The sequence below is a fragment of a genome, unplaced genomic scaffold (assembly GCF_019419815.1).
Source record: "Pyrus x bretschneideri cultivar Hongxiangsu unplaced genomic scaffold, Pyrus_bretschneideri_v1 Contig13, whole genome shotgun sequence".
In the NCBI taxonomy this organism is placed as follows: domain Eukaryota; kingdom Viridiplantae; phylum Streptophyta; class Magnoliopsida; order Rosales; family Rosaceae; genus Pyrus; species Pyrus x bretschneideri.
In genome coordinates, this window is record NW_025999424.1 from 8,448,189 (window position 1) to 8,461,174 (window position 12,986).

At 36.9% G+C, this 12,986-nt stretch overlaps 2 protein-coding genes across 4 annotated transcripts in view; one reads left to right on the forward strand and one right to left on the reverse strand.

Moving 5' to 3' along the window:
* LOC125474989 overlaps positions 1–12,986 on the forward strand; it is a 33,038-nt gene that overhangs the window by 18,205 nt on the left and 1,847 nt on the right. For 2 of the 3 annotated variants that reach the window (XM_048579290.1, XM_048579292.1), the window contains exon 2: positions 12,820–12,910. The exons of the other annotated variant lie outside the window; for it this stretch is intronic. In XM_048579290.1, the coding sequence (XP_048435247.1) occupies positions 12,820–12,910 (91 nt within the window). The remainder of the gene's footprint in view (positions 1–12,819; positions 12,911–12,986) is intronic. 3 annotated transcript variants of the gene reach the window in all.
* LOC108866908 (26S proteasome non-ATPase regulatory subunit 10-like) overlaps positions 1–12,986 on the reverse strand; it is a 95,822-nt gene that overhangs the window by 12,249 nt on the left and 70,587 nt on the right. The gene's annotated exons all lie outside the window — the stretch shown is intronic.

The following is a 12,986-nucleotide window of genomic DNA, read 5'->3' on the forward strand; positions in this document are numbered from 1 at the left end:
AAGAATCAGAATATGTATGTTGAAACCCCAGAGAAGGTAGAAATGCAGTAAACCTTTCATTCCAAGCCCTAGGGGCTTGTTTCAACCCATAGAGGGACTTGTGTAACTTACAAACAAGCTCAGGGTGTTTAACATCTACAAACCCAGGAGGTTGAGCCATATATACCTCTTCTTGAAGAACTCCATGCAGAAAAGCGTTTTTGACATCAAGTTGTCGAAGGGGCCAATCAAATTGAGCTGCTAATGCCAAAACTAACCTGACAGTAGTTGGCTTTACTACAGGACTGAAGATTTCTCCATAGTCTAAACCAGGTTCTTGGCTAAACCCTTTAGCAACCAACCGAGCCTTATGCCTAGCTATAGACCCATCAGAATGCTTTTTGACCTTGAATACCCATTTGCAGCCCACTAAGTTCTTTTGAGGTGGTAAAGGAACCAAACTCCATGTCCCTTGTTTATACAATGCATCTAATTCTTCTGTCATAGCATGGAACCAAACTGGAACCTTGAGTGCAGATTTGTAAGTAGCAGGTTCCACCAAAGAAAGATCAACAGGTGGAGACTCATCAAAAGTAGTCAATAGTGCCTTCTTTTTAACAATTCCACTTTTACTCCTTGTTTGCATAGGGTGTAAATTGAGTGGGGGTATTGGTAATATAACTGGCAGACTATCAGGACTAAAATCAGTTGCCACAGGGATCTCAGGAGAGGAATTTGCAGCTGCAGTAATGGACTGAGAAACAGGATTGAAGATGACTGGTTGTGAGGGTACGAATGAAGGGGAAGTGGAAACAGAATGGTGTAATGGTGTAACAACAGGACTATGAGGTGAAACACTTGGGGACACAGGTATAGAAGATGTATGTGAGGAGAAATGATATGGGAAAGTAACTAATTCATTAAGACTATTAGGAATAGGTAATGGATGTGTAAAAGGAGCTGCTGTAGAAGACTGTGAAGAAACCTTAGGTAAAGAATTCACTGCTGTCAATAAGGCTAAATAAGGAAACTCTGTCTCAGCAAAGATCACATGTCGAGAAATGTAGAATTTTTTACTTAACACCTCATAACAGATATACCCTTTATATTTGGAAGCATACCCAAGAAAGACACATTTGATTGTTTTTGGTTGCAATTTGGTAGTAGTATAAGGCTTAAGAAGAGGATAACAAGAACACCCGAAGACCCTTAAGTGTGAAATAACAGGTAAATCCCCAAACAAAAGCTCAAAAGGTGACTTATTGTGCAAAGTTGCAGAGGGCATCCTATTGATAAGATAGTTAGCAGTTTGACAACCAAACGTCCAAAATTGGGATGGCAATTGAGCATTTTGTAGAAGGGTAATTGTGGTTTCTACCAAGTGTCTATGTTTCCTTTCTGCTAACCCGTTTTGCTCAGGGGTATAAGGACACGAAATTTGATGAGAAATGCCTTTTTCTGTAAGAAACTTTTGAAATCTGTGACTAAGGTATTCCCCACTGAAGGAAAATTTGTGAAAAACATGTTCATTTAAGCAACATCAATAGCATGCAATTAACATATTAAAGGCGGAATCATGCTTGTATGCACTTAAAACAAAACATTTACCCATGAAATTCAAAGCCTAGTAGATAGGTGAATCAAGACTCAACTCAAAAATAAAGTGAGTTGAGAAATCAATACCTTTGTAGATTCCTCTTTGCATAAGCAAAGGCTAATCACCCAAAGAGAGGGTCTTCATTCCTTGCATCTTGGATCCATGGATTTGGATGGATGAAAAGGTTTCTCCAAGTTCCCAAAATTGAGAACCTCTAAGTCTCCACACCAAGGTATATTGAAAGAAGAAATGAGTGACCTAGAGGAAGTAAGATTGCTAGATTTTCCCCTCTAGATTGGCCGAATTCTTTGAGAGCAAAGGGAGGTTTATGTTCTCATCATTACTCCCTAGAAAACCCTAAGGATGAAATGGCTATAAAGATGTCTTTATACCACCTCACAATGGAGTGGCAAACTTGCAATTAAGCCAAGTTCACTACCCTCCTCTAAATGGCCGGCCTATGGGGATTAATTGGGCTATTTAGGCCTTTGTGAATCATTATTCATTAAGTTGTCATACAACTTAAGTCAATGGGCTTGACGTTCGAAGCCCATTGGGCCTTAAGGTCCAAAACTATCCCGAGGTCTTCAACGAACTTATTCGTTTGATTAATAATCATATTAATTAATCCTTGCCATAAATAATTAAACCATTTAATTATTCTTACTCATCTCCGTTGAATCTTCAAACTCTACCTTACACGGTGTACGATCCATTAGGTTCCTTTTAGCGAGGCAGTGGGCGATTCAAACTCTTTCAAATCGATTGTGAATTGAAACTTACTTTCAATTCTCCCGTTAGTGATAATACACTTTTAGGGCTTCCACAAACCATGAGTGACACCTAGCAGCATATCATGGTTACCCAAGCTAATCAGAAGAGGTGGAGAACCTATTCAGTTTAGGATTACAAATGCAATACGGTCTTTCTCTAATACAATACTCTTGACCACATTGTTTGGTTTGATAGTTTATTCATGTCTACTATCCAATGTGAATCTTGTGCTTATATGATTACCTTGAATGTGATCTGGAACGCATTCCAACATTTCATTCATACTCTGGCCAGAGATTCCAAATCATATCATAGAGTATTCTCCCTCAAACAGTTTGAAGGTTAGAGATCCCTTGTTGCGCATTCACTTGCCTCCATGGCTAAGTGGCTTAACCCCGACGATGCCGTCGACACCCTGATAGAGTGACTTTGACATAATCAAAGATTAAGGACCTAACCACAAGACAACTGTGATGCCTCAGGTCAAAAGACTAATTTGCATTATCCCAACCATGAGTTCTCATGTGACATGAATATGAGAACTCTTCGTTGATCGTGTTCAGTGAACTCATTCTCTATTGAGCACCTACGTACTTGTCTTGATGTCACATACACCAATGACTCGAGACTAGTCACTCTCCCTGAGAGAAGACATAGCACGTACTGATCTTAACGGACTGTCAATGCCCAATTGACAATCCTATGATCAGGAACGTTTAGGATGTGTCAACGAAAGAATGGTCTCATGAATCTAACTTCTTTAGATCGCATTCTTCCAATCACATATTCCTTGGACTTATCGTTTAAGCATATAACATTTATATGAGACGGCTCAAACAATAATGTTTGCCCTTTAAACTACATTAGTTTGAAATGTCCGTAAAGTATCATCATATGATTGGTTTTAGGGCACATTTCCAACAATCTCCCACTTGCACTAGAGCCAATCAGCTTAGTCATCATTGATGATACCTCTTCTGTAATTCATTTCATAAATGGCTGAGTAGTAGGCCTAGACAATGGATATCTATATGTTATCCATAGAAGCAACCTTGAGAATAACGACGTCACCATTATACATGATTCTCAATCATGTGGTTCAGTCTCTCTTTTGAGTTCGGACCTTGATGAGACCTTGATTCCCTGGCTTGAGTTATCGCCCCATTAGTGTCATACACTTTCTGGTTGGAACCGAATGAAGAGTTCATGAATGAACTTTCCCATCCAAACAACAATGTTGTAAGCTTCTATATGGCAATATATTTTGCATACATGATGGAACACATTAAAGTCATTTACTTTTAACGTTTCCACCCAAATATCTCTTTAGTCATAATAAAGAGATATCTCTTTATCACTTCATTCATAATGAAGAGATATTCTATGATGGATTAGATTCATAATCTAATACATTTACGCTTCCATTACGTTACTCTAATTCTTCCTCATTCTTGAGGAATCCATCCTTAATATTTCTTAAATACCTAAGGATTCACTTGACAGTTGCCATGGTTCTGATCCTGGGCTTGCATTGATATCATCTTGTACCGTTCTAGGTACGACTTATATCAATGTTTTCATACAATATGAAATACATAAATCACCTTTCTGCGTATGCATAAAGGATTCTATTTACGCATTATTTCTTTGGGAGTCAAAGGGTACATTCCCTTTGATAAGAACAACTTCCTAGTCTCACTAGAATTGTCATTCTAATTGAAGTTTATCATCATATGAGAAACTTCCTAGCATCTCATTGTCTATTTTAGGGATTGATATAATCCAATTATATCTTGAAATCTATCATTATAGATTTCCATCCCATGTATATAGACTATGTCTCCCATATACATTCTATCATTATAGAATGTTTAAAGTCATAACTTTAACGATGAAGAATTCCTTTCATTTTCAAAATTAATATATATCATGTATATATATTCTAATTTAGGAATATGATCAACTCCCACTAATCTTTTGTAAACCTAGTAAACAAAAGATTCATTTACATCTTTATGAGAAATCAAACAATTGATCTTTTCTCATAAGACGCTTATGGTTCCCACTAGCTTGCTAAGATCCATGATGGATGGATCTCTACAACTAACATGTCTTAGAAGTATATATCATATATATATGGGTAATTGATAATGTCCAACGAACTAAATCTTATTTATGTTCATTCTTCTCCTAATGGAGAAATACATTATCTTACGATGCTACTTTCCTTGATATTTTTCAAGGAAATTAATCTAAAGTGTTACTTTTTCCTTGGATCAAATCTAAGGAGGTAAATACTTTAGACGTCTTACTCATCTACTTACATTTCTTGAATTCTTTGAAACCTTTTGCAAAGTATTCGGACTTGTGTTTATTCAAAATAAACTATAGTCCAACCGAGAGTGATCTTCGGTGAATGTCATACAACATGAGTAGTATTATGTTGTGGACAAGTGCCACTAACATCTAAGTGAATTAACCTCAACAACTTTGTGATTCTTTCTTCTTTCCAAAAGAATAAAGATTCGAACATTTCGCCTCTATACAATTTTAACAAGAAGGTATTGGATCCGGATCTAACGATCCAAAGCATCCATCTATGACCAACTCATAACTTATGTTTTAGAGGTATCACAACTCAGTTGGGATTAGTCACTACCTTGCAACCTTTTGGGTTTTAAGCATCATCGTATTCTAAACAGTTTAAACTACCACATCATCTCTACTATAGAGATAACCAATTAAATTACAATAATCTAATTTTTGATTAATAAAGAACAATGTTTTGTCAAACAAAACATTTATCCATCTCTACTATAGTGATGGATTTAAGTTCCTTAAAATTGGAATGTAAAGACAATCTTTAGTATTTTCCAATTTCTTTGGTAGTTCATATGAGGAAGTAAGTACAATCCGCTTTCGCAGAGATCTATATTCGATTCACGTTTGGAATGTGAAGTACTTTCTCTTCTCTCATTTAATCTTCTACTTCTTATTAGCACACTTTTACATCATTGTAAAACATAGTTACTAATATAGAATCATGTATTCAAGTAGAAGAACCAACTGTTGTGAACTTTTCAAGAACATTTTACAACACCTTCGAAAGGTGTGTTCTTGACACTTGCAAGACATTTCTTGCAAATACCCCTTCCAATGTCCATCCTTTCATAAAGAAAGTTTGTTCCCTTGGAGTTATTTTGCCTTCTTCATTTGACTTCCCTTTTGATTACAATAGTCATGGTCCCTAAACTCCCACTATCTCTCTTGAAACTCATTTCAAATGTGTTATACACATCAAACGATTTGGAGAGCGTGCGGTTATTGTTCACTATATAGTTTACAATAAACTTAGTGAACCATTAGGATAGGGACACAAAGGTGAAGTCCTTGCCTAGTTTCCGTCTCATTAAGTGGTTTAACACTTCAATCACTCAATGATTCAAAATCATCATAAGTCCATATAAATGGACTATTTTTGTCAACCAACCATTATGTTCTAAACATAACAACAAACTCTGAAGAGTTGTTCAAGGCAACTCTCATTTCTTCATACAACAATTTGTAAGTGAAGAATCATGGCACATAAAGTGTCCATGCCCTTGTGCTTACTTCTCAAGTTCCTTGTTCGTGTAACAAAGAGACAAGCACTAAAGTTTGTGTTGATTAAGGGTTGTTCAAAGCAACTCTTATTTCTTCATACAACAATTTGTATTTGAAGAATTATGACATTAAAAGTGTTGTCCTTCTCATGTTAGACTTATCTAACATATTCTTCCAATGATACATTATCAATAGGAAGATTGTGAGGATGAGACTACTTAGTTACATCTACAAGCCATTAAAGACAATCTATGGGATTGTAGAACTAAGTCCGGAAATTAAAGCGTTCGGTTTTTTCTTTGTCAAGTTTTGGATAGTGTTTGCAAATATATTGGTAAACAAATACATAACAAATATAAATTGATTGATTTTAAGCCATTTGATTCGGGTCTTTAAATCAAATAGCACCACCCACTATTTTTGGCAAATTCCATATCCCTCATCGGAATTCGAGAGTTTTGGAGGAAACTCTTAGTAGGGTATGGGAGGCTCACTATTACCAAGCCCACCTCACGATGATACGATATTGGCTAGCATTAATAATAATGAGAGAGTACGCTTACTCATTTGCATCTTATGCAAGTACCCATCTTATTTGGCCTCTAGAGAATGTTGCCTCACAATGATATGATATCGGCGCCATTGCACTTAGTTAAGTTATTCCCACCATGCTTAGTTCATGAAGGGGTTCAAGAATAACCTCACAATGATATGATATTGGCCATCCTCGTTGCCTACACTCACCTCATCATATGCGTATAGACTCCTCCTGAGTGTAAGCATGCACTTTGTACTCCCCCATGATAGGGTGAAGCCGGTGTACAAGTCACAAACGATTGGAGCCTACCACGGTGGAAGGCCACGAAGAGATATTCAAAGCATCTCTCGCTTATCAACTTAATATTGATTTGTTGAGGGTTTTAGGTCTCATCACATATAAACATACATTTTAATCCAATTAAAACATTTTGATCCTATTACAACTATTGGTCCATTTGATTGATTTAGTTGTATATAATACTCCCACTAAGCTTTTAAAACGGTTTTTAAAGCAAAAGTATATGATACTACTAACATAAGGTTTGCATTCATTGATGGACTATATAGTTGCCTTAGGGCCTTAGGATGACTATGAACCTTTGATTCGATTCAAACACGAGCCTAGTGTTGAATCTCGGTCTAGGGATGGTGATTGATTTTAGTTACGCGTTTAATCACATTAAGGCGTGTTGTCTTATTGGGCGTTGGACCCAACTACTCCAATTTCATGCATATCGAATAAAACAAGAAAGGAGTACTTCAAAGTAAATAAGAGCTTATGCTCTTTTACAACAATTGATCAAATCAAATTACTTTAAAGTAAAGAAGAGCTTATGCCCTTTTACAACAATTGATCATATCAAATTACAACCAAAATTTAATCTACACATTCCCATGGTTCAAACAAATTTGAAACGGCCTTTCACATAGCTCAATTATCGTAGGCTAAGGTTCATAATCACCATTTCTTTAATTAATTAACGCTTTTAACTAATTAAACTTGAATGCAACATTTTCATTTGGTTTTTGTATCCATAGAATTGATTTAAATGGAACTAAATATAATGAAAATCCAATTCTCATTAAAGAGACAAAACAATTTTTGTTCTCATTCTATTTGGGCCATTTTGCAAAAACACAAACTTTTGGGTCAAAATACAAATACACAAAAGTATCAAAACTTTATTTAATTGCACAAAAGCACCCCACTATAGGGGTGGCCGGCCATAGGATAGTAACATAGAGATTTTTGATAAAAAGAATTTTGTAAGTGGATTTTGGTGGGTGAGATTAAAGATGGTGGGGATGGTTTGAAAAGAAAATATACCTTTGATATAATTAAAAACATTTAATTATTTCTTACCAACAAACATCATCCATCAACTAATATTCAAAATTATATCTTTGACATAATCATCACCCATTAACTAATAATCAAAATTATATCTTTGACATAATCATCACCCATCAACTAATAATCAAAACTTTATGTAAAACATAAAACTTTTGAATCAAAACTTCAAAACTTTTTGTTCTTGATAAGAACTTCAAGAAATATGAAGAACATACATGAAAACTCATAATAGCTCCATGGATGTTTTCTTTCATCAAAAACTCAAATTTTCACAACTCAAAAGAGGGTTAATATCCTAGGGTACTTAGGGGTTCCAAAAAGCACTTTAAAACCATTTTAACAAGCCTAACATGAACCCAAAAAATCACCCTTTGGATTTGGCCGAATTTCCCAAAACACTTGGCACCAACTTTTAGTTCCATTATTCATGCTCATATGAACTACATCTACAACATTTGAGATGGCAAATTTTCTAACAAAATTTACATTCAAAGAAGCAAGAATAAAGCTTGTAACAATTACAACATTCAAATCATAAACTATGAACTACAAAACCCAAAAGGATTCACCAACTACTAGGCTTAGGCTCTTGATACCACTTGAAGGAAAATTTGTGAAAAACATGTTCATTTAAGCAACATCAATAGCATGCAATTAACATATTAAAGGCGGAATCATGCTTGTATGCACTTAAAACAAAACATTTACCCATGAAATTCAAAGCCTAGTAGATAGGTGAATCAAGACTCAACTCAAAAATAAAGTGAGTTGAGAAATCAATACCTTTGTAGATTCCTCTTTGCATAAGCAAAGGCTAATCACCCAAAGAGAGGGTCTTCATTCCTTGCATCTTGGATCCATGGATTTGGATGGATGAAAAGGTTTCTCCAAGTTCCCAAAATTGAGAACCTCTAAGTCTCCACACCAAGGTATATTGAAAGAAGAAATGAGTGACCTAGAGGAAGTAAGATTGCTAGATTTTCCCCTCTAGATTGGCCGAATTCTTTGAGAGCAAAGGGAGGTTTATGTTCTCATCATTACTCCCTAGAAAACCCTAAGGATGAAATGGCTATAAAGATGTCTTTATACCACCTCACAATGGAGTGGCAAACTTGCAATTAAGCCAAGTTCACTACCCTCCTCTAAATGGCCGGCCTATGGGGATTAATTGGGCTATTTGGGCCTTGGTGAATCATTATTCATTAAGTTGTCATACAACTTAAGTCAATGGGCTTGACGTTCGAAGCCCATTGGGCCTTAAGGTCCAAAACTATCCCGAGGTCTTCAACGAACTTATTCGTTTGATTAATAATCATATTAATTAATCCTTGCCATAAATAATTAAACCATTTCATTATTCTTACTCATCTCCGTTGAATCTTCAAACTCTACCTTACACGGTGTACGATCCATTAGGTTCCTTTTAGCGAGGCAGTGGGCGATTCAAACTCTTTCAAATCGATTGTGAATTGAAACTTACTTTCAATTCTCCCGTTAGTGATAATACACTTTTAGGGCTTCCACAAACCATGAGTGACACCTAGCAGCATATCATGGTTACCCAAGCTAATCAGAAGAGGTGGAGAACCTATTCAGTTTAGGATTACAAATGCAATACGGTCTTTCTCTAATACAATACTCTTGACCACATTGTTTGGTTTGATAGTTTATTCATGTCTACTATCCAATGTGAATCTTGTGCTTATATGATTACCTTGAATGTGATCTGGAACGCATTCCAACATTTCATTCATACTCTGGCCAGAGATTCCAAATCATATCATAGAGTATTCACCCTCAAACAGTTTGAAGGTTAGAGATCCCTTGTTGCGCATTCACTTGCCTCCATGGCTAAGTGGCTTAACGCCGACGATGCCGTGGACACCCTGATAGAGTGACTTTGACATAATCAAAGATTAAGGACCTAACCACAAGACAACTGTGATGCCTCATGTCAAAAGACTAATTTGCATTATCCCAACCATGAGTTCTCATGTGACATGAATATGAGAACTCTTCGTTGATCGTGTTCAGTGAACTCATTCTCTATTGAGCACCTACGTACTTGTCTTGATGTCACACACACCAATGACTCGAGACTAGTCACTCTCCCTGAGAGAAGACATAGCACGTACTGATCTTAACGGACTGTCAATGCCCAATTGACAATCCTATGATCAGGAACGTTTAGGATGTGTCAACGAAAGAATGGTCTCATGAATCTAACTTCTTTAGATCGCATTCTTCCAATCACATATTCCTTGGACTTATCGTTTAAGCATATAACATTTATATGAGACGGCTCAAACAATAATGTTTGCCCTTTAAACTACATTAGTTTGAAATGTCCGTAAAGTATCATCATATGATTGGTTTTAGGGCACATTTCCAACACCCACCCCCATCACTTTGTAACACTTGAAGGGAAACTGAGAAGTGATTCAAAACAAATGAATAAAAACCAACAAATGTGGCAAACAAATCTGATTTATTGATGAGAGGAAACAGCCAACAAAACCTAGTACATTCATCAATGAATGTTACATAATATCTAAAACCATCAGCAGAAATACATGGTGCTGGCCCCCAAATGTCACTATGAACAACTTCAAAAGGTTTAACAGCCTTATTGACACTACAATGAAATGGCAGTTTGCTAAACTTGCCTTGTAAACAACTTGGACACAACACAGGTAATGAAGATTTTGTACAAGGTATTTTAGCTTTACTGAGCATTAAAGACACAACAGGGTTTGAGGGATGACCTAGTCTACTATGCCAAAGAGTAGATGAGACAAGTTGACCAAGGAAGGCTGTGGGTTGTAAAACCGATTTCTAAGATGCAGGATGATGATTGACAGGTGAAGGGAATGGATATAGCCCATTACTGCAAATTCCTTTGAATAGTATCCTCCCTGTAGCTTTGTCCTGTATCCAAAAATTATAGGCATCAAATATGACCCAACAGTTGTTGTCAAGGCAGAGTCTATGCACAAATAACAAGTTTTGAGACAATTTAGGCACATATAGTATAGAATTCAGCTTAATGGGATGAAGATGAGGTTTGAGAATTGTACTCCCAATATGAGATACTTTCAGACCTTCACCATTAGCAGTGTGCACTGTTTCAGAAGTAGGATAAGGAGTAGCCAAGGTCAAATTGTTGAAGTCAGCAGTCATATGGTTGGTGGCACCAGAATCCGCAATCCAAACTGGAGGTGAAGCAGCTGAATTGGAGGACAGTCCAGGTGATGACTGTGAGGAATTAGGAAACACAGTGTTCATTGCTTGCATAGAATATTGTGGAGAAGAGGAAGAATTAGGGAACATGCCAAACTGTGGTTGTGAGAAACGAGGATCTTTATCCTTGTGAAAACAAAACTGTGCCGTGTGATTCTGTCGCCCACAAATGTAACACTTAGGCTTGGACCGGAACTGATTAGGACAGAAAGGTGCAGTGTGACCTTCTTGATAGCACAATTGACAAGTATTATAAGGATCTGAACAACTCCCATAAGCTTGCGGAGGGGCATGACCAAGAAGACCTGGACTTGGAGTTGGAAGCACTCGAGTTTGAGTATTATATGACTGTCTTGGCATGTTGAATCTGTTGCCTTGAGGAACCTTGCCCTTCCCTTTGTATTTATTGGTGTATTGCCGAAAACCATAGTTTGATTGCCCAGAATTAGAAGAATGACCAGAGGAATGATCACTAGAACCCCTGTCAGTAGAAGAAGAATTGGTAACCAACATTGCAGACAACATATGAGCATTAGTACTGGCATCAACAATTCCTTCCTCAGCAAGCAATTGAGATCGAAATTCTTTCAACGAGATAACCTTTTCTCTTCCACGAATGACACACCGAAATGTGTTATATTCAGAAGGTAAACCATTTAGAGCCAAAATCACAATATCTTCATCTTCAAAGAACACTCCAGCAGCAGAGAGATAATCTCGAGCCTCTTTGATTCTCTGCAGATACTGAGAAATTGTATTGGAGCCTTTTTTAATATTTTGTAAGTCAGACTTCATCTGAAAGATACTAGTTCTTGAAACTGTCGAGAAATTATCTTTGAGACGAGTCCAAATGTCCTGAGAACTAGTACTCCCTATAGCGCAAGAAACAGCTACAGGGGATAGGGTAGCCGTGATCAACTGCATAAGGGCACGATCATGCAGTTTCCACACTTTATATTCATCAGATTCAACATGAGCAGATGAATCACCAGAACTGACTTCAGATGCAACAGAAGAAGAAGATACAAAACGAGGAGGACATGGGGACGAACCATCAACAAACCCCATAATTCCATATCCTTCCAGCATTAATTCCATTTGAAAATGCCAATTAAGGTAATTAGAGTCATCCAATTTGACATTCACAGAAGTGGACACAGAAGAAATCAACCCAGTAATCGGAGATTGCAAAATCTGAAGTTGCGAAGCAGTCACCATGATTGTATACAGAGAAACTGAAAATTACCTTTCTATGGCTCAGACAAGAAAGCAAACACCTGGTGTGCAGTCAAAAAACACCCAGAAAAACAAGAATCGTGACGTGATCTAGAAACCCTAGAATCTTGAACACCAAGAGAAATCACCAAGCAAAATCACCAAGAGAAGAGACGATTCAGCTCCAGAGTAGCAGACGAAGATTTGTAGAATGCGGAAGCAACAAAGGATCGGATCTTTATGCGTGAGCAACAATGGCGATTGATACCATGTTAACCCAGTATCTTAGATTCTTATGAAGATAGAAAGAAATAGAGACAGAGAACAAAGATTATAGAGAGAGAGATCAGAGAGAAAAATATCTGATTGAATTAATATCTGTATCTTACTATTCAAGCTATTACAAGATGGAGTTTTTATATCCTTAGTAAACCGACTCTTATAACAACTATAACAGACAAGCTAATCTGTTTACATGTGGCATCATCTCAGCCTTACATTCTTATACTTCTAACAGGTTCGAAGGTAGTGTTTCTGCTGAGAGACTCAGAGGGCTTCGGCGAAGCCATCTCAGCTGCTTTCCGCCGAAATCCAAGCAATTCTACTGTGTAAGATCTCTTCCTATGAACCCTTTTAAGTTTGAGATCAAATTCATATTATATCGATTGATGTCGATGCGCCAAT